Source organism: Scyliorhinus torazame, chromosome 3 (assembly GCF_047496885.1).
Source record: "Scyliorhinus torazame isolate Kashiwa2021f chromosome 3, sScyTor2.1, whole genome shotgun sequence".
NCBI classification, from domain to species: Eukaryota; Metazoa; Chordata; class Chondrichthyes; order Carcharhiniformes; family Scyliorhinidae; genus Scyliorhinus; species Scyliorhinus torazame.
In genome coordinates, this window is record NC_092709.1 from 143,623,680 (window position 1) to 143,646,360 (window position 22,681).

The window sequence follows — 22,681 nt, forward strand, 5'->3', positions numbered from 1 at the left end:
ATTGGCTGAGGTTTACATTTCTGCTGATTTCTCTTTCCATTCGAGTCACTGGGAACGAAATGTCCAAATTATCCTGTGTCCTCTCAACAAGTCAGCTGTCAGATGTGGTGCTCAGAAGCTTGAAAACTGATCTGGCCAAAGATATTTTGATCCTGAATGCAGAGCAATGACATTTGTTACAGTATGATGTGCCCTTTTAAATTTATTTTTCTTAAAATCCTTGCTTAGGCTTGTCTTTTGTTTGTTGCATTCTACTTGTAATTGAATACACCCAGGCTCTGACTTAAACTCTGTGACCTTTTCAACTTACTCCCCAGACAAATCATCATTGATATGACATGTTGAATCCCAAAAGCCTTTAGATGGTAGATGTGACATAAACTACGCTTATCTTTCTGGTGCTGTTTATGAATATTGATATTTTAGATATCACTCAAAATCTTCAGCCTATACTTAGCTGTCTATTAGAAAACATTCTGTAATTCCAATTTTTTGTCGTAAATTCTGATTTTAGGTTAGCTCTTGAAGAATTGTATTGCATGAGCTGCACATTGCTCAGTTGATAATGATTATCAAGCACAGCTTGCTACACTTTGCTTGCTGTCCAATTTATCACTTCTTTCTCAAAACTGAACAGGAAGAACTCTTGTCACCTCAGCTATCTTAGTCACATGCTCAGCAATGTTTTGGGTGATGTCATATTGACTAGAGGTAAAATTTGTAAATCTACAATCACATGCTCCTGGGAGGATCACGTGGTCTCAAACTACAAGGGATTTCTTAGGGAGGCCGTGGCAATGGTGGATGACAAGCATTTTACTGCAGAGGTGAGAGGATTGGACCAGGTTGATATAGATCAAGGAGGAAAAGTTGCCAAAGAGACCAAGGTGAGATTTCTTGACGAGTGCCATTGGGTGGAGCAGGTAATGGAAAGGGTCAGTTTTAAACCAAGTTGCAATCAAAGACAGAACATCAGTACGACCAGAGTTATGAATAGCTTGGGCCTAGTTCAGATGTGAAAAGACATTCAAGAGGGAAATACAGAGAATGACATGCACCGGCAGCTGGGATCAAGTGGATCCCTTGAAGAGTATAGGGCTTGTCGGAGTAGAGTTAAGAGAGAAATCAGGAGGGCAAAAAGGAGACATGAGATTTTCTTGGTAGATAAGGCAAAGGGAAATCTTGATACATTAAGGGTAAACGGGTGACTAGGGAGAGGGTAGGGCCTCTTAAGAATAAACAAGGTCATCTATGTGCGGATCCACAAGGGATGGGAGAGGTCCTAAATTGAACATTTCTCATCCGTATTTACTCTTGAAAAAGGCACAAATGTTAGAGAAATTGGGGAAATAAAAAGTGATGTCTTAAGGATTGTACATATTACAGAGAACATATTACAGGATTCAAGTTCATCAAGATAGATAAATCCCCGGGACCTGATGAAATGTTGAGAGAGGCTAGGGGGAAATTGCCGCCCCACTAGCTGAGATATTTGAATCATCGACAGCCACAGGGGAGGTGCCTGAAGATTGGAGGGTAGCAAATGTGCCCTTGGTTAAGAAGGGCTGTAGGGATAAGCCTGAGAACTACAGACCAGTGAGCCGTAACTCTGTTGTGGATACGTTGTTAGAAGGTATTCTGAGGGACAGGATCTACTGGCATTTAGACAGGCAAGGGCTAATTAGGGAAAGTCAGCATCGCTTTACAAGGAGAAAGTCATGGCTCACAAATTTGATTGAGTTTTTTGAAGGGGGTAACCAAGAAGGTAAATAAGGGTGACGTAGTGTACATGGACTTTAACAAGGCCTTTGAGAAGGTACCGAATGGCAGGTTGTTGCAAAAGGTTAAATCTCACGGAATCCAGGGTGAGGTAGCCAATCGGATATAAAATTGGCTTGGCGACCGAAGCCAAAGGGTGGTTGTGGAGGGTTATTTTTCAAACTGGAGGCCTGTGACCAGCGGTCTGCCTCGGGGATCGGTGCTGGGTCCACTGTTATTTGTTGTGTTTCTTAATGATTTGGATGAGAATGTAGGAGGCATGGTTATTATATTTGCAAATGACATCAAGATTGGTGGCATAGTGGATAGTGAAGAAGGTTATACAAGATTGCAACAGGATCTTAACCAATTGAGCCAATGGGCCGATGAATGGCAGATGGAGCTTAATTTGGATAAATGTGAGGTGATGCATTTTGGTAGATCAAATAAGGGCAGGACCTACTCAGATAATGGTAGAGAGTTGGGGAGAGTTACAGAACAAAGAGATCCACGAGTACAGGTTCATGGCATGCTGAATGCTTTCTTCACCACCCTGTCACTTGCAACTTCACCTTCAAGGAGCTATGTTTTATTGGCCGGAAATTGAACACAGGAGTTGGGACGTCGTGTTGAGGTTGCACAAGACATTGGTAACCACACATGGAAGACTGTTCAGTTCTGGTCACCCTATTATAGGAAGATATTGCTAAACTAGAAAGAGTACAGAAGAGATTTACGAGGATACTACCAGGACTTGATGGTCTGGGTTATAAGGAGAGGGGAGGTGGTGGTGTAGTGGTATTGCCACTGAGACCCAGGATAATGATCTGGGGACCTGGGTTCGAATCCTGCCACGGCAGGTGGTGGAATTTAAACTCAATAAAATGTCGGGAATTCAAGGTCTAATGATTGTCAATTGTCGTAAAAACCCATCTGGTTCACTAATGTCCTGATGTTTCAGGCGGGATAGAGGGGGATGTAAAAGGGGAGGCGGAGTTGCGCTACTTGTTCGGGAGAATATCACAGCTATACTGCGAGAGGACACCTCCGAGGGCAGTGAGGCTATATGGGTAGAGATCAGGAATAAGAAGGGTGCAGTCACAATGTTGGGGGTATACTACAGGCCTCCCAACAGCCAGCGGGAGATAGAGGAGCAGATAGGTAGACAGATTTTGGAAAAGAGTAAAAACAACAGGGTTGTGGTGATGGGAGACTTCAACTTCCCCAATATTGACTGGGACTCACTTAGTGCCAGGGGCTTAGACGGGGCGGAGTTTGTAAGGAGCATCCAGGAGGGCTTCTTAAAACAATATGTAAACAGTCCAACTAGGGAAGGGGCGGTACTGGACCTGGTATTGGGGAATGAGCCCGGCCAGGTGGTAGATGTTTTAGTAGGGGAGCATTTCGGTAACAGTGACCACAATTCAGTAAGTTTTAAAGTACTGGTGGACAAGGATAAGAGTGGTCCGAGGATGAATGTGCTAAATTGGGGGAAGGCTAATTATAACAATATTAGGCGGGAACTGAAGAACATAGATTGGGGGCGGATGTTTGAGGGCAAATCAACATCTGACATGTGGGAGGCTTTCAAGTGTCAGTTGAAAGGAATACAGGACAGGCATGTTCCTGTGAGGAAGAAAGATAAATACGGCAATTTTCGGGAACCTTGGATGACGAGTGATATTGTAGGCCTCGTCAAAAAGAAAAAGGAGGCATTTGTCAGGGCTAAAAGGCTGGGAACAGACGAAGCCTGTGTGGCATATAAGGAAAGTAGGAAGGAACTTAAGCAAGGAGTCAGGAGGGCTAGAAGGGGTCATGAAAAGTCATTGGCAAATAGGGTTAAGGAAAATCCCAAGGCTTTTTACACGTACATAAAAAGCAAGAGGGTAGCCAGGGAAAGGGTTGGCCCACTGAAGGATAGGCAAGGAAATCTATGTGTGGAGCCAGAGGAAATGGGCGAGGTACTAAATGAATACTTTGCATCAGTATTCACCAAAGAGAAGGAATTGGTAGATGTTGAGTCTGGAGAAGGGGGTGTAGATAGCCTGGGTCACATTGTGATCCAAAAAGACGAGGTGTTGGGTGTCTTAAAAAATATTAAGGTAGATAAGTCCCCAGGGCCTGATGGGATCTACCCCAGAATACTGAAGGAGGCTGGAGAGGAAATTGCTGAGGCCTTGATAGAAATCTTTGGATCCTCGCTGTCTTCAGGGGATGTCCCGGAGGACTGGAGAATAGCCAATGTTGTTCCTCTGTTTAAGAAGGGTAGCAAGGATAATCCCGGGAACTACAGGCCGGTGAGCCTTACTTCAGTGGTAGGGAAATTACTGGAGAGAATTCTTCGAGACAGGATCTACTCCCATTTGGAAGCAAATGGACGTATTAGTGAGAGGCAGCACGGTTTTGTGAAGGGGAGGTCGTGTCTCACTAACTTGATAGAGTTTTTCGAGGAGGTCACTAAGATGATTGATGCAGGTAGGGCAGTAGATGTTGTCTATATGGACTTCAGTAAGGCCTTTGACAAGGTCCCTCATGGTAGACTAGTACAAAAGGTGAAGTCACACGGGATCAGGGGTGAACTGGCAAGGTGGATACAGAACTGGCTAGGCCACAGAAGGCAGAGGGTAGCAATGGAGGGATGCTTTTCTAATTGGAGGGCTGTGACCAGTGGTGTTCCACAGGGATCAGTGCTGGGACCTTTGCTATTTGTAGTATATATAAATGATTTGGAGGAAAATGTAACTGGTCTGATTAGTAAGTTTGCAGACGACACAAAGGTTGGTGGAATTGCGGATAGCGATGAGGACTGTCTGAGGATACAGCAGGATTTAGATTGTCTGGAGACTTGGGCGGAGAGATGGCAGATGGAGTTTAATCCGGACAAATGTGAGGTAATGCATTTTGGAAGGTCTAATGCAGGTAGGGAATATACAGTGAATGGTAGAACCCTCAAGAGTATTGAAAGTCAAAGAGATCTAGGAGTACAGATCCACAGGTCATTGAAAGGGGCAACACAGGTGGAGAAGGTAGTCAAGAAGGCATACGGCATGCTTGCCTTCATTGGCCGGGGCATTGAGTATAAGAATTGGCAAGTCATGTTGCAGCTGTATAGAACTTTAGTTAGGCCACATTTGGAATATAGTGTTCAATTCTGGTTGCCACACTACCAGAAGGATGTGGAGGCTTTAGAGAGGGTGCAGAAGAGATTTACCAGAATGTTGCCTGGTATGGAGGGCATAAGCTATGAGGAGCGATTGAATAAACTCGGTTTGTTCTCACTGGAACGAAGGAGGTTGAGGGGCGACCTGATAGAGGTATACAAAATTATGAGGGGCATAGACAGAGTGGATAGTCAGAGGCTTTTCCCCAGGGTAGAGGGGTCAATTACTAGGGGGCATAGGTTTAAGGTGAGAGGGGCAAGGTTTAGAGTAGATGTACGAGGCAAGTTTTTTACGCAGAGGGTAGTGGGTGCCTGGAACTCGCTACCGGAGGAGGTAGTGGAAGCAGGGACGATAGGGACATTTAAGGGGCATCTTGACAAATATATGAATAGGATGGGAATAGAAGGATACGGACCCAGGAAGTGTAGAAGATTGTAGTTGAGTCGGGCAGTATGGTCGGCACGGGCTTGGAGGGCCGAAGGGCCTGTTCCTGTGCTGTACATTTCTTTGTTCTTTGTTCTTTGAGAGGCTGGATAGGCTGGGACTTTTCCCCCTGGAGCGCAGAAGACTTAAGGGTGATCTTATAGAGGTCTAAAAAATAATGAGGAGCATAGATAAGGTACATAGTCAACATCTTTTCCCAAAGGTAGAGGAGTCTAGAACTAGAGGGCATAGGTTTAAGGTGAGAAGGGAAAGATACTGTAGCCACCTGGGTTGGCCAACTCCCAACGTAAAATGGAGAACAGCAAAGGCTGCAGGGAAATTCAGCAAGTTACTGTGTATTAAACTCTGCAAAAGCCCAGACAGCATCGATACAAGCAGCCATCTGCATAATAATGTAGCAGCCATCTACATACTAATGAGCGATCCCCGGGTACAATCGAAACATTTGGGATAAACAAAGCCAAACCAGACTCCCCGGCGCCAGCAGGAGCCAACACAAAAGAGGTTAACGGACACCTCAAGACCGCCCATCGATCAGGGAACCGCTCCAGTATTGGAGAAATCGAACCAAGCGATTGGAGCGAAGTCCAATCACTTGGAACCAGGTACAGGGTCCCCCCCCCCGAAAGGCGGGAAGTCCCTGGGGACTATAAAGTTAAGCCCCCAAGTTCAAATCGTTCTTCTTGACCGGGTCACCCAGCAACGCGAACCAACCCTTGACAGTGACCGGTTCAGCTGCCGCCAAGATCCAATAAGTCTTAAGTCAATGCTCGCTACGAGATAGGCGCTCCTAGCTACCAGTCCGTACCAACTTTGAATACTGCAGACTCAGAACCCGAACGAAAGGCCATTTGTTCCCCTGACCTGGTGGGCCAGTCTGAAGCTAAGTATAGGCCTGTTAGTTGTAGAAGTAGCTTAGAAGTAGAATTTATGCATGAGTAACGATTACTGTGTATAATAAATGTGCTTTGATTTGAATCTTACTAATTGGTGTATTGAGTTATTGATCATTACTTGAACTTGAACCTCATGGCGGTATCATAAAGACACCTGGCGACTCGAGAGCAAAGGTTATAAAACAGAGCTAATTGAACCAACCAAAAGTTAGCAACAATACAAAAGAGACCAAAGCGGAAATTTCTTCACACAGAGGGTGGTGAGCATCTGTAACGAGCTGCCAGAGGCAGTGATAGAGGTGGTTACGATTTTGTCTTTTAAAAAACAGTTAGACAGTAACATGGACAGGGTGGGTATAGAGGGATATGGGCCAAATGTGGGCAAGTGGGACTAGCTTAGTGATAGAAACTGGGCGGCATGGACAAGCTGGGCCGAAGGGCCTGTTTCCATGCTGTAAACATCTATGACTCTGCTAATCCACCAATTATTTGGCTTCACCATTTGGGGGGATTTTTCCTTCAGCCTTTCACGCTTTCTTCCCCTCCTTTATGAGTAAAGAAATAGAGCTTAACCTGCAAAGAATAGAATAGAATTTACAGTGCAGAGGGAAGCCATTTAGCCCATCGATTCTGCACCGGCCCTTGGAAAGGCATCTTACCCTAGCCCACACCACCACCCTATTCCCGTAACCCAGTAACACCACCCCACCTTTTGGACATTAAGGGCAATTTAGCATGGCCAATCCACCTAACCTGCACATCTTTGGACTGTGGGAGGAAACCGGAGCACCCGGAGGAAACCCACACAGACACGGGAGAACGTGCAGACTCCGCACAGACAATGACCCAAACCGTGAATCGAACCTGGGACCCTGGAGCTGCGAAGCAACTATGCTAACCACTATGCTACCGTGCTGCCCATCTTACTACTTTTATTTTTTGTGTCAGTTCTTTGGAGGGGGTGGGGGTGCAGTGTCACCTTTATTTTAACTGGTGTTCAGCTTTTACTAGTTTCCTAGAAAAATATATGTGCAAAATAGTAATGTAATGGAAAATATTCCTTCAGGAATGTTCCTCCATTTCTTTGTACTGTAGCGAACCATGATACTAACTTGATTATGAGAAGAACTTCTAATGTGGAGGGACTCGTAGCCCCCGAGTGTAGAAACCTGCTTTAGTGACATGGCTGGGTTTCTCAGTCTTGAGAAAATAAAGTTCGCCTTAAGAGGGTCAATGGTAGGGTTCACCCGGAGGTGGCAGCTGTTCGTCTACTTTCTCGGGGTAAATTAAACTGTCAGCAGAAGCAGTATTCCAAAGGGGGGGGGGGGGGGGCAGATTGTTGTTTCATGGTTGGGGTGTGTGAAAATTGGATTGGGGGGGGAAATGTTTATTGTACCATGTTCATGGTATTATTATTATAAAAACTTTCAAATACCCTGATAAAAATATATATTTTTTAAAAATAAGAACTTCTGTTAATGTAATACTGTGCTCACTACAAAAAGAACTATATTTTTAATGTACTATAATATAATAGCTGAATTTCATCCATTATGAATACAATGGGTTGCTTTACCTGACACAGTTCTATAATTGCATTTACAAATAATATCAGTTACAATCTGCACTCATCCTCCATGGGTCAAGATGACACTTTTGAAGGATATTTCCCCAATTGGATGTTCATGTCTGGTTTTAGCAATTCAACCTATCATACAAAGACAGTTCTCTAATCTGGCTTTAAAGCTTTTTCAATGCAATTATTTTCCCTCTGTGTTTGCAGTGAAGTTCTAATAATTGTGCCTGTGACATAAATGGGCCTCCGAAAAGGTCATCTTATGTATGCATTTGTTGAGGGCAACACGGTGGCCCAGTGGTTAGCATTGCTGCCTCACGGCGCTGAGGTCACAGGTTCGATCCTGGCTCTGGGCCACTGTCCGTCTGGAGTTTGCACATTCTCCCCGTGTTTGCGTGGGTTTCACCCCCACAACCCAAAGATGTGCAGGGTAGGTGGATTGGCCAAGCTAAATTGCCCCTTAATTGGAACAAATTAATTGGGTACTCTAAATTTATATTTTTAAAAATGTATGCATTTGTGTGTCAAAAAATAACAGGCATTTGGAAATTACGCAATCGGTTTATTTTTAATGAAGACCTGAGTGAAGAGAAAAAGAGAGTGTGGAGCTTGACCAGCAGCAAAACGAGGAGGAGGGAACTCTATGGACTTCACTCCTTTCCACTTCAAATCTCTTTCTACCTTTAAAACCAGTTTCAATGCTTTCGACCCCAACTCATGACCTCTCCCGAATAAAAGTTACAGATGTGAAAATCTGAAAGAAAAACAAAATACTAGATAAAATGCACTCAGCAAGTCTTGCAACATCTGTGGAGAGAGAGTTCATGTGACCCTTGTACAGAAAAATCAGACGAAGAGTCACCTGGACTCAAAACGTTAACACCGTTTTCTCTCTCCACAGATGCTGCCAGACCCATTGAGCTTATCCAACATTTTCTGTTTTTATTTCATAACCTCTCCCTTCTTGGCTCAGTAATGATATCCTTTATATATTTATGAAGTACCATGGATTCTTTTATTTGCATGAAACATGTTATGTAAACATTGTTGGAAGAGGATGTAAATAAATAAATCATGGTTATGACACCTAAGAATTCCTTTTGAAAACAGCACACTGTGGAAGTTCCTTGGTTTTGAGAAATATTAGTTTCGGTATATTAGACGGTATAATGGATCTTTCCAAAATTAATATATACTTCAGCAATGTGTTTCTGTGTTCTTCTTTTCTGTCATTGATTCTGTGAAAGAAGATAGATGAATTGTCATTTAAGGATCTATTTATTCTCTGCAAAGTTTGTAATGCTTCATAAGACCTGAAAGACATGCTGTTAGGTGATTTGGACATTCTGAATTCTCCCTCTGTGTACCCAAACAGGCGCCAGAATGTGGCGACTAGGGGATTTTCACAGTAACTTCATTGCGCTGTTAATGTAAGCCTACTTGTGACAATAATAAAGATTATTATTATTTTTGATCTAAAGCCATCAACTTGCATTTGTATAGCACTCGTAACAGATGTGTGAGAAAAGTTTAAATGCCCGATTTTTTTTTTTTCTTAAACATTTTATTGAATTATCAAATATAAACAGTAGTATACATATTGACAAAGATTTACACATTTTTATATATAATATATATATTATATCAACAAAAAAAAGTCAAAAGTAGGAAGGTAATTAACGAGTGCAATGGAACAAGGATCTCCTATTACTAAACTAACCCCCACTAATTGACCCTCCCTAACCCTCGAATGTATCCAGATCCTTAAAGAAAGAAATGAATGGTCGCCATCTCTTGTAGAACCCCCTCACCGAGCCCCTGATAGTATACTTGATCTTTTCTATTCTTTTTTAAATTTTAGAGTATTCAATTCTTTTTTGCAATTAAGGGACAATTTAGCCTGGCCAATCCCCCTAACCTGCACATATTTTTGGGTTTTGTGGGTGAGACCCACGCAGACACAGGGAGAATGTGCAAACTCCAAACTTGGCCTTTTCCAGATGCAAGACAAATATCCTGGGCGGGATTCTCTGATCCTGAGGCTAAGTTTTGAAGCCGTCGTAAACGCCGTCGCGTTTTACGACGGCGTCGACATGCCCCCAGGAGCAACGATTCTGACCCCTACAGGGGGCCAGCACGACACTGGAGTGACCCACGTCAAATGGGCGCTGCGGGTCTGCACAAGCGCAGTACGACCGGCGCCACTACTTGCATGCGCAGTACGACCGCGCGGTGGGTCCCTTCTCCGCGCCGGCCCTGACGCAACATGCGTAGGGATACAGGGGCCGGCGCGGAGCATAAGAGGCCCCCAGCCTGAGAGGCCCCCAGCCTGAGAGGCCCCCAGCCTGAGAGGCCAGCCTGCCGATTGGTAGGCCCCAATCGCGGGCCAGGCCACAGTGGAGCCCCCCGCCCCACGGGGGAAGGACCCCCCCCCCCCCCACCAGGCCGCCCCCGGATGGATGGACACCAAAGTCCTGCCGGGTAAGACCACACGTGGACGGTGCTGGCGGGACTCGGATTTTTTCTACAGCCGCTTAGCCCATCCCGGGTGGAGAATCGCCTGGGGGGGGGGGCCGTGTACAGCAGCCCCCGACCGGCACCGCGCCGGCGTCAATGGCGTCAATTCCCCGCTCTCCGGAGAATCGACAGGCCGGTGTCGCGCGATTCGCGCCCGGCCCGGCGATTCTCCGGCCCGGTCTGAGAGAAACCCGCCCCATCGCTTCCACCCGTGCAGTTACCTTGGGGGTGGGGGAGATCTCCAGTTGAATAATATTCGTCTCCTGGCTAATAAGGAAGCAAAGACAAGAACATCCGCCTTCACTCCCAAGTAGAAAGACGGGGAGTCCGAAATCCCAAATATTGCAACCAGTGGGCATGGTTCTCGGGTTATCAGCAAAATCTTGGATATTGTGTCGAAAAAGAAACCCTGTATCCGCAAGCTCAGGGCAAGACCAAAACCTGGTTAGCCGGTGTAAGTGAACAGGGGTCACACGTGTTCTCCACATCTTGAAAGAATCCGCTCAGTGCCTTTGTTCAATGCGTTCTATGTGGCACTTTGAACTGAACCAAACTCAGAGTCTGGCACAGGATGAAGTGGGATTCACCCTGTAAGAGGGCTTCCCACCGAGCCTCCTCAGCAAGCACAGAGCCTAGCACCCCCACCCATTTCTCATATGCTCTTTCCAAAGGGGCAGAATCCAAATATCGAATGAGGTTGTTCAGATTTCAAATTGACCCTCCCCAGCTATGCCAAAGGCAATACCTTTTCCAGCAGGGCAGGCGGAGGAGCCAGGGGGAAGGAGGAAAAGAACATACATGAGAAATTCCGAACTTGAAAATATGAAAAAGGTTGGGACCAATCTGATTGTAACTGTGAGTTTTTCAAGGCCGGCAAAGCCTCCATCTAGAAATAAATCCCCAAAGTACACCAGACCTCCCGTTCTCCAGGACCTGGAAGATGGATCCAAACCCAAAGGCACAAAGAAGTAGTTATCACATACCAGGGCACGTGAGGACAATGACAGAAGGCTGGAGTGCTGTTGGAACTGCTTCCAAATCCTGAGGGAGGAAATCACCACAGGGCTCGCAGAAAGACCTACAGGGGAAAAGGGCAACGTGTAGAGAGGAGGCTGCGGTGGAAGACAGTGGACTGGATTCTCCGAGAATGGGTATTTATGCCGAAATCCGGTCCGCTCCCGCGATTCTATGGTCCCCGGAGAATCGCTCAGGAGTCTCTCACGTGTGAACTACGTGGCGCGTGTAGGGGGCCATTGACAGAGGCCCCCCCCCCTCCCCCACGATTCTCCGAGGAAAGCTGGCCGCGTTCCCGACGGCGTGGTTCTAACCACCTATTGGCCGTCGGGAATGGCCGGTGGCGGCTGCGGACCCAGTCCGCGGCTGCCCTTGTGGGGGGCGGGGGGTTGATCACCGCGGGAGGCCTCTTGGACGGCCAGGGGAGCGATCAGGCGTCATGGACCCACGGGTGAGAGGGGGGGTGAGGGCCTACATTTTTGGTGCCGCTCCGTGGTGCGAGTCCGCCATGTCCCACGGGGTGGCCGCCGCAGGCCGTCGCCGTGCGTGGACTCCCGACCGGAAGTGCAGGGCCCCGTATCCGCAGCCAGAGCTGCGAGAAGCACTCCAGGGTCCTGCCAGCCCCCTGCAGGTAGGAGAATCATTCAGGACTTTCTTAAGGAAAGTCCAGAGTGAAACGCCAGCGGTTTGACACAGGCGTGGGGACATAGCCCCATTATTGGAGAATCCCGTCCCGTGTCTTCAATCTACTCCAGTTCGACGTTGGGTCACTGAGCCATTGTAGGATTTTCTGCATGTTTGCAGCCCAATAATAAAGTGATTCAGGAGAGCTGGGCCTCCTAGTCCACTGTCTCTCTGAAGCAGAGCGCTGCGGACTCTTACCTACCCAGATAAATACCGATATTAGTTTGCTTACTGTAGTAAAAAGTGCTTTGGGTAAAATAATGGGGATACATTGAAATAAGAATAAACCTTGACAGTTTGGATCCTTCCTGCCAGAGTCAGAGGGAGATTATTCCACCTCTAAGTCCATTTTGATCTTGCCAATGAGGCATGAAAAGTTCAGTTTGTGGAGTAAGTCCTAGTTATGGGCCACGTGGATCCCTAAATATTGGAAATTAGAGGGTGGGAGACAAAACAGCGATAAACCAAGCTGAGCTCCTCTGCCCGTTGGGTTCACTGGAAAGCACTCACTTTTACTCACATTTAATTTATAACCTGAAAATATGTCAAATCTCGTGAGTATCTTCATGACATTTTCTATTGAGGAGGTCAGACTCATAATATATAAGAGTACGTCATCTGCATATGTACTCCTAGTACTCCTTCCCCTCCCGGTGTATTCCACTCCACCCCTCCGGTGACCTCAATACTATTGCCAAAAGTTCAATGGCCATCGCAAAGAGCAATGGAGAAAGGGGGCAGTCCTGTCTAGTTTCCCTGCCCAGCGGAACATATTCAGAAGAGGTCATATTTGTGCGGATGTTGGCTTTCGGAGAATTGTACATCAGATGAACTCAGCAGGAATCCGAATCTATCCAAGATCTCAAAAAGGTGGCTCCACTCCACCCTGTCAAATGTTTTTTCTACATCCAAAGACACTATAACTTCAGGTTCCCGAGCAGATGAGAGGCGGAAAGGACAATGTTCAAAAGACGCGGACATTGGCCAATAACTATCTACCTTTGAAAAAGCTTATCTGATCCTCCAATATTATAGTTTGGAGACAGGGCTCCATTCGGGTTGCCTGAACTTTAGCTAGTACCTTAACATCAGTGTCAATGAGCGAAAAGGGCCGATAAAACCCACATTGTACTGGATCCTTATCCTCTTTAAGGTGCACCGAGATTGTGGCTTGGGCAAGGGATGGGGGTAATGATCCCTAGACAGTGAATCATTGAACAGGTGCAATGCTAAGGGTATTAGTTGCTCGAAGAAGCTCTTATAAAATGTGATGGGAAACCGTCAGGACCGGGGGCTTTGCTGGATTGCAGCCGACCAATACATTTCTGTAGTTCTTCTGGGCTTCAGTGGAATTCCAGTTCCCATTTCCTGCCTTCTGCAATGGTCGGGATGTGTAAACCATCTAGAAACCTCCATTATGTCTAAGGTGTCTGGTGGAGGCTCTGACTCATGTAGCTCATGGTAAAACGTACTGAAAGCTGCATTTACCTGGAGAGGGGCTGATGACAATAGGTTGCCTTCGTTTCTCCGAATCTGAGGGATTTCTTGGGAGGTAGCCTGCTTCTTGTATTGATATGCCAGAAGACCACCCGCCTTCTCCCCATGTTTATAAAAGGTGCCCCTAGAATGTCGTAACTAATTAACCGCTTTATTCGTGGAGATTGATTCAAATTGAAGTTGCAAGTTTTTTCTATGCATCAGCAGTTCCGGCGTTGGGGCAAATTAATATTGGGGGTCAACCTCCAAGGTGGAATCCACCAGCCCTTGTCGTTCCCCTCTCTCCTTTTTCACAATGTGAGCTTTATATGAGATCTCCCCCCTTATGACAGCCTTCAGGGTTTCCCAGAGAGCTGAAGGAGAAACTGACTCTGTTTAATTGAGTTTGATGAAGTCTGCTGTAGCAGCAGACAATTGGTCACAAACTTTGTCATCGGACAGTAAAGTGGTGTGTAGTCTCCAGGGTGGGTGCTCAGGGGAGCTAAAATCAAAGTAAAATTCAACAAAATGAGGGGTATGATCCAAGATGACAATTGCCGAGGAGGGATTTGTCAACAAGAAAAAATTAATTCTGGAGTAGGCGAGGTGAACATGCGGAAAAAGGGAAATTCTTTACTGTTTGGATATAGAAAACGCCATGGGCCGACCCCTCCAATCCTATCTATGAAAGAGGTCAATGCCCTGGAATCCCAGTTTGGGGCTGGGATTTTGACATGTAGCGGTCCAATTTAGGGTCCAAGACACAGTTTAGGTCTCTACTTAGGAGCATCTGCTGTGAGTCCAAGTCAGGGAGGGTATTTGCCAGGGGGTTTATGAAGCTTGGGCTGTCCCATTGGAAGCATAAATATTCACCAAAATAACCGGAGTGTTCTCCAGTAAAATACAGACAATAATGTAGTACCCATTGGAGTCATCCATAATCCGGGAGGGAGTAAATTGTATTTTTTGCTGATTAGTACTGCCGTGCCTCTGGCCTTACCATTAAAGCCTGAGTGAAAGACTTGTCCCACCCAAATTTTGCAAAGCCTATCTGGTCCTTCACGCGCATGTGGGTCTCCTGTAGGAATATAACACCCAGATCTAGACCCTTCAAATGTGCAAAGACCCTTGCTCGCATCACTGGTCCATTCAAGCCCCTCACGTTCCAGGTTATAAGGTGGAAAGGAGAATCTCTATCACCTCTCCCATCGGGGTCAGCCATTACATCTGTCGTTCAGCAAGCAAGAATCCTGTAAGCCGCAGTGGAGAGATCCCACCAGGACAGAGGCCAGGTCCGGTCCAGGGACCAGACAAATACAAATTAGTGGACAGAATACAGAGCCAACCCACTCCCTCCCCAATTCCCCCCCCAACCCAACAACCCCCAACAAAAACATCAAATTTGGACAAAATCTGAACTCCTTAACACCATAATCTAAGCTCCCCCTCGCAGAGTGTTTGGAGTAGGAGCTGCTGTATACCCACATCTGTACCTTCCCTTCACTAAACCACTTCAAACAGTTAAAGCTTTTTAGTATAAACCAATCATACAGAAAAATCATTAACTTCTGAACCTACTGCAACTGAACTCTTAGACGACGATACAGAAGGGTTTACACAAAGTTCAAACATTTTCCTAACAAAAATGTTTGCATCGTCTGGGGAGTCAAAGAAGCGATCCTTTCTCTCGACAGAAACTCGAAGACGGGCCAGGTATATCAACCCAAACGGGATACCCTTCTTGAAAGAGCAGACTTCTCCCCATTGAATGCTGCCCTTTTTTCTGCCAACTCTGTGCGAAGTTACCTGGTGTAGCCGGATCGATTGACCCTCTCATTTAACATTCTGGTGTTCCCTAGGCCACCACAGGATCTGCTCCTTTTCCTCAAAATTATGGAACCTCGTGATCTTTGCTCGTGTGGGTTCCTCTGCGCGACGTCTCAGTCGCAGCACGTGATGAGCTCGAATTGATTCCGGGGGGATTTGAAAACCCTCTCACCCACCACCTTGGTCAACATGTTGGCTCTGTATTCTGTGGGGGTGTTGCCCTCCGTCCCGTCCGGCAAACCCACGAGGTGGATGTTTTATCTTTGAGACCTGTTTTCCAGGTCACTTACTTTATTTAACAAATACTTGTTCAATTCCAGGACCGAAGTCAAGTTTTTTTTTCAAGCACCCCGATCCGCTGACTGCGGTCGAAGAGGACCTCCTCTGTGTGCTCTGTGCACTACCTTTAGCTGCATCCAGCAGGGCTGTTGCTCTGCTATAAATGCCCAACTGGTATTTTGATGACTTGTTCTGATGAAGGCACCTGCTTCCAACAACTCAAATCACATCAAATTCAGAAACATGTGGCAAAAGTGCTCCCAATAATCTGTGAGCTCCTCAGCAGTACAATGTCAAAATGTGTGTGGCCATTGTAATTCCTTTGTGTGCCAAAGTATATTTTATGCTTGTGATGCACAGAGGGGAAAGAACTTTTTTTTAAAATGAGGCAGAAATCTATTTCCAAAGGTCTTGACCAGCCTTTATCCTTGGAGGTCCAGCATTTTGGTGCAAAATGCATCAAAAGTATTAAAAGAATCATTCAGCAAATCTCTAAGCTGATGCATTCTTTGATGTAGGTAGATTGTACTTTGATGCAAATGCAGCGCAGCACAAATTGTATTACAGTAGCAGCATCCTCTTTAAAAACAAAACCGAAGTGTTTTTAAAAATATTTTAATTCAAATTTTAACACAAACAAAAATACATAACATTTACAAAATAACCTTCCTCCATATTTTCAGCGAGGCCACTACCACCCGACTCCCTGGGGCAAATGGAAACCATTGCCAATGCCCGCAACTCCGACCCCTTACAAAAATCCACCTCCAGCTTCACCCACAAAGCCATCGTCTCCCTACTCCAGCCCCGCACTTCTCAGCATTCGCCACCTAGTAATAGTACAACAAGTTCGGAAGGGCCATACCCCCCAATTGTCACCGTCCTCTTAATCCTTGCTGCCTTACCTGCCCACACAAGCGACAAAATCAGTCTCTCCACCCCCATAAAAAAACATTTTAAGCAAATAGACCAGCAGGCACTGAAACAAGAATAAAAATCGCAGAAAATGTTCATCTTAACTGCCTGCACCTGACTTGCCAACGATAGGGGACGGCTATCCGAAACCTAAGTGTTAAGTTTTCAGTATTTTCTTTAAATTATCTTTTTTTAGTTGATAGCATCCAGAGAAGTGATAGGCCACCTCAGCTATTGAGTGGGGTGCATGAGTACCCCCTCCCCCCTTCATCTTAGTGGGCTGCAATGTAGAAATCAGGCATTTTCACTAACCCTGACTCCATGAATAAGATTAAATATACTTAATAGATGCAAAAAATTTCATAATGAGTTCTAGAAAATGCTCAATTCATATATTGTTTTACAATTTAGAGTGTCCAATTCATTTTTTCCAATTATGGGGCAATTTAGCGTGGCCAATCCACCTAGCCTGCACATCTTTTGGGTTGTGGAGGCGAAACCCATGCAAACACGGTGAAAATGTGCAAACTCCACACAGACGATGACCCAGAGCCGGGATCGAACCTGGGACCTTGGCGCCCTGAGGCAACTGTGCTAACCACTGCGCCACTGTGCTGCCCTTAATTCATATATTAATAGGACTGTCCTCAATCTCAAATAGTAAAACCAAAAAGGCTTGCACTTTGGACGCAGAGGGAGTGCACGGCTCTCACAGGCAATGTTGCACGCACCTCACTTCATGTACCCTTGCTTTACATGTATATCACTTTAGTCATGCAGGTCGAGGAAAAAACTACATGGACAAAAAACAGTGGAATCTGGCAAATCTGGTTAACGGTCAGCAAAATGCCTCGTCGGCCGCACACAATGCCCAGATGGGCCGCATGTGGCCTACCACTGATCCAGAGAGATGGGATAAGGAGAGGAGAAATCATGCATTCTTTCATTAGATGGGGGCGTCACAGGCAAGGCTGGCATTTATTTTCCGACCCCAATTGCCCTCGAACTGAGTGGCACTTTTTTTTTTAAAGAGTCAACCACATTGCTGTGGATCTGTAGGCCAGACTAGGTAAGGATAGCAGATTTCCTTCCCTAAAAGATATTAGAGAACCACATGGATTTTTATGACAATCGACAACAATGGTTTCATGGTCATCATTAGATTTCTAATTCCAGATTTTTTTATTGAATTCAAATTTCACCATCTGCCGCGGTGGGATTCGAACCTGGAACCGCAGAGCATTAGCCTGGGTCTCTGGATTACTAGTCTAGTGACAATGCCACTATTACACTGCCTCGCCTAAACAATCCTATTGATTGTTGTCCCTTGCAAGAATGATGTGTCTCTACCGAGATTGGGTGGAGAGAGGATCAAATGTGACTACAATACCCATGGCGAATAAAGAACCTGTCAATCTGGGGTAGAAATGCACGTTGGGCATTCGAGCAAATTGGACACTTTTGTGTCAGCAGCCCCTATATTCCATTCCATTCTCTTTGGAACAGGCGACCAAAACAATCCTGTCTGTTTTTGATCCTTGTGTCTTCGGTGGCCACTTTGGTGAGGTACTGGAGTTACACTGACACTAATGGAGCTTGGCTCAGAATGAATCAGCACTTTGAAAATAAAAAGGCAAAGAAAATTGGGGAGGGAAAAGGAAACTAATTCCAGCTTTTAAATAAAGCAGTCCATAGCTTTAACTTAGTGCTCCTGGCTTTCATCTTACCTAAAAGTTCATTTTGCAGTAGATCAAAAGGATTTCCACTTTATCACAATTGCCTATCTGAATTATCAAGCAATAAATTAAAGTTATTGCTTCAGAATACTTTGCTGAATCTAGCCACTGAACCTCAAAGTTCAAACATACTTTTTTTCCACTTTTAATATAATACATTTGAAGGACGAATCAAAAGCTGTCATTGCCAATTTTTTTAAAGTAACTCTCAAGCGAAAGCTGTAAATGATGATTTACTTTACTTTGATATTATTTGTATATTAGCTTTTTCATTTTTTATCATTGGTTTGATCCAAAGTGCTGTTCTCCTTCCAAAAATAATCTGTTGGGAAAGCAACCTGGCTGCTGGTGTGGCCTTAATTGCACTAGTTTACTAACCATACGTACCCTTTTGAAGTCCCACGGCATGTTTTAATGTGATTGATGAAGCAAGGGACCATCCTGAGAATGTTTTCAATCCTTTGGGTTTTACTTGCATCAAACAAGTTATATTCACCACAATCAACATTCTTGTTTCAGAAAAAAACATGCAAGTATGTGATGTAGGAACAGTTGATATTAATTGGAATCTTTCCAGCAATTGTCACTGTCTGTGCGAAGTCTGCACGTTCTCACTGTGTCTGCGTGGGTTACCTCTGGGTGCTCTGGTTTCCTCCCACGGTCCAAAGATGCACAGGGTAGGTGGATTGGCCATGCTAAATTGCACTTCGTGTCCAAAAAAGGTTGGGTGGTGTAGTGATCTCTATGTGTGCATGTACACAAGAGATTAATGTGTCATCAGTAGCACCACATGATCACTAGAGGGCCGGACCAACAGGGGTATAAAAGGCAGCCACATTGGGGCTCTCTTGGGTGCACCATGATCATAGCAACAGCAGACTAGTTTAGATGGCCAGTGGAGTTACATATAGTTACCATAGTTAGATCTTGTTAACCTTATCACTAGTATCAAAGTTAAAGTAAATAAATCATGTAAATATTGTTGTAGTTACTCAATAAATCTTTTGTTATGACTGGAAGAGTTCAAATCTTCTTCATGGGGATTCAGAATACATCATCACTAACCAAGGATTGAGTAGCACGTGTTACCTACCACACAGGTAACAAAACATGGTACTAGTCGTGTGGCTTTAACAGAACTAGTTAGATTAGGTTAGATAAAAAGAGAAGACTGGACATTCGACTGTGGAGGACTTGACAGCAAATGGATCCTCGACGACTAACTATGGGAGTCATTGGACCTCTAGGGCAGTTGGAAACAAGCGGTAATTTAAGTTATGACTGGAAAAGATTTGAACAGATATTCCAAATATTTATCGCAGCTAATGGTTTAAGCACGGTCTCTAACGCAACAAAAAAAGCACTGCTACTCTCAATAGGAGGGCATGAAGCTAGAGAAATCTATAATTGCTTTAATTACTTAGAAGGTGAAGACGACACCAAAATAGAAGTAATATTCAAAACATTTGATGAACACTGTAAGAGTCCGTCTGGTGAGATGCTGGAAAGATTTAAAAATTGTCATAAATGCCAGAGAAACAGAGGGCCCATCACTGATTTTATTACAAATCACAAGTTAATACCACAAGGCTGTGATTATGCTGATTTCAGAGACACTGTGATAATGAATCAATTAATTTCTGGATAAAAATCTGAGGGAAGAACTATCACAAAATAAGCATCTAACTCTAGAAACTGCTGTACAAAAATGCCTTGCTTATGAACAAAAACAAAATCAATACTTTGAGTCTTTCCAAACACAGAATCAGTGTCTAGAAAACAAAATCGGTAAAAACGCTGCCAAAACTTACCACGAGGCAGAGGCAGGATCTCACTCGATGCAACAGCTCTTTTTGATTGGCAGCCATCTTGAGAAAGGAACTGCACATGCGCACTTCCCTAAAAGACGCAAACCAGCAAAACAGTGTTTTTGGCGTGAGAGTAGAGCATGACTGGAAGTGGAAAAGAGCATAAAATGAAGCATCCCTTTTTATGGGAGCAAACAGACTTTATTTTTAAAAACACACACTGGAGGTGGGCTTCGAACTCTAACTTAGCTTAAAGGAAGCTACGAGGAAGTGACAGGGTCTATCATAAAATATTAATTCCCCCGGCGATCTGAGTGATGATTGCAGAATTGTACAATCTCTTTTTTTTCCCCTCATATTTCTCTACAGCTTGTTTTACATGGCTTTCTGCACTGAAAACAATATTTATTTCGTGGAAGAGTAAAAAAATACAGAAAAATGAGAAAAGCTCTCTTTTTTGTATGTCAAGAGATACAGAGTGAGTGATACTGGAAATTACCCACTGGACAGAACAAACAAGTAAAACTATGTTGATCGGACTTGCTCTTTGTTTATTACTGTTACTTGTTTTGTTCCTAAAACTATATTTTGTTTTGCCTCTTGTCCACAGGCGGACTGAACCCACAGCCCGACCTCACTCCTGGCATTCTACAAAGTTAGTGGAAAACCAACCAGATTCAAGCATGATGCAAATATCTCAGGGCACGATCAGCACTCCTTGGCACCAAACCTACCACTCTAGGTTAGTAGGGGTCTAGTTTATTGCGTTTATTGTTATGGCAACAAAAGAATCTGCTATTTCCTCTGAATTTTGAAACCATTTGAATGAAACAAGAATGATCTCCGGAGCGGATTTAATCCTGATTCAGGTGCAATGATATAGTGGCAGATTTAACAGCAGACTTTTGATGAGTTACAGCTATTCCTTCAACCATTTGCACAAGTTCACTGTTCATCTTCGTTAATGTTTTCAAATTGATGATTTAGAGAATCCGAAGATACTCACGGTGAAATCTGTATAAAGATATATATTACAGTTATTGCCATGCCCCCAATGCTGGCATCAAAGAGAATCCTACAGCCGCATGTTTTTCATTTAGATGCATCACTTTCATCTTCTCCCCACTCCAGATATGCTTATTCTTGGGCTGGATAATAAAAATAACTATGTTAATAATCATCCAAAAGATATAAAACTCCTTTCCCATAAATTTGGTACATGTACTTTAATTGGTATATATGCTGCCTTGGCTTCACATCATGAGGGTTAAGTCAGTTTGGACGACACGGTGGTGCAGTGATTAGCACTGCTGCCTCACGGCGCCGAGGATCCGGGTTCGACCCCGGCCCCGGGTCATCGTCCGAGTGGAGTTTGCAGATTCTTCCCGTATCTGCGTGGGTCTCACCCCCCCCCCAACCCAAAGATGTGCAGGGTAGATGGACTGGCTAAATTGCCCCCTTAATTGGGGGGGAAAAAGTTGGGTACTTTAAATTTATTTTTAAAAAGTCAGTTGGGCAGCTCAGCCAGACGAGCAGGTACTTTGGGCATGGGGACGGACCCTTGCAGTTCGATCTTTGCAGTCAAATTTGTACGGTTACACTGATTTGCTAAATCTAGCTGTACTGATGTATCTAATTTGTTTATGTATGTCTAATTTCTTTCTCGCAGGTAGAGTTTTTAGAAGAAATTTACAAACGATGTGAACTCCTTTACCTAAATTTCTGAAGGAACCATTTTGTATTTCAATCGGATGCCTCCCTCAGATTTTTCACACCACCTGTCCTCATTTCCTCCTTCCCATAAGATTTTTTGACATTAACATTGAGGATTAATCTATTGCAGTAGATTATAATAGAAAATTAACACCGTTTATTTTAAACAAAAGGGCAGCACGGCGGCACAGTGGTTAGCACTGCTGCCTCACAGCACCAGGGACCTGGGTCCAATTCCGGCCTTGGGTGACTGTGTGGCATTTGCACATTCTCCTTGTGTCTGCATGGGTTTCCTCCCACAATCCAAAAATGTAGGTGGATTGGTCATGATAAATTGCCCCTTGGTGCCCAGAGATGTGCAGGTTGAGTTGCAGGAATAGGCAGGGGAATGGGGTCTGGATGGGGTGCTCTTTCAGAGGATTAGTGCAGATTCGATGGGCCAAATGGCCTCCTTCTGCATTGTAGCGATTCAGTTCTTTGAAATGGGGGGGGACGGGCAGCAAGCTAGCACAGTGAGTAGCACTGTTGCTTCACAGCTCCAGGGTCCCAGGTTTGATTCCCAGTTTAGGTAACTGTCTGTGTAGAGTCTGCACATTCTCCCCGTGTCTGCGTGGGTTTCCTCTGGGTGCTCCGGTTTTCTCCCACAAGTCCCGAAAGACGTGCTGTCAGGTGAATTGGATCTTCTGAATTCTCCCTCTGTGTACCCGAACAGGCGCCGGAGTGTGGCGACAAGGGGCTTTTTACTGTAACTTCATTGCAGTGTAAATGTAAGCCTACTTGTAACAATAAAGATTATTATCTGAATTTTGGGTTCTTGCAAGATGTATATGTGGCAAATCTATATAAATTTTTGTTAAATTGGTATGTTGCAGACAAA

The 22,681-nt window shown here is 44.8% G+C and overlaps 1 protein-coding gene across 5 annotated transcripts in view; it reads left to right on the plus strand.

Annotated features, from left to right (window-relative positions):
• Window positions 1-22,681, plus strand: part of shroom3 (shroom family member 3) — a 646,833-nt gene that overhangs the window by 560,088 nt on the left and 64,064 nt on the right. For all 5 annotated transcript variants that reach the window (XM_072496330.1, XM_072496332.1, XM_072496331.1 and 2 more), the window contains one exon: window positions 20,702-20,833. In XM_072496330.1, the coding sequence (XP_072352431.1) occupies window positions 20,702-20,833 (132 nt within the window). The remainder of the gene's footprint in view (window positions 1-20,701; window positions 20,834-22,681) is intronic.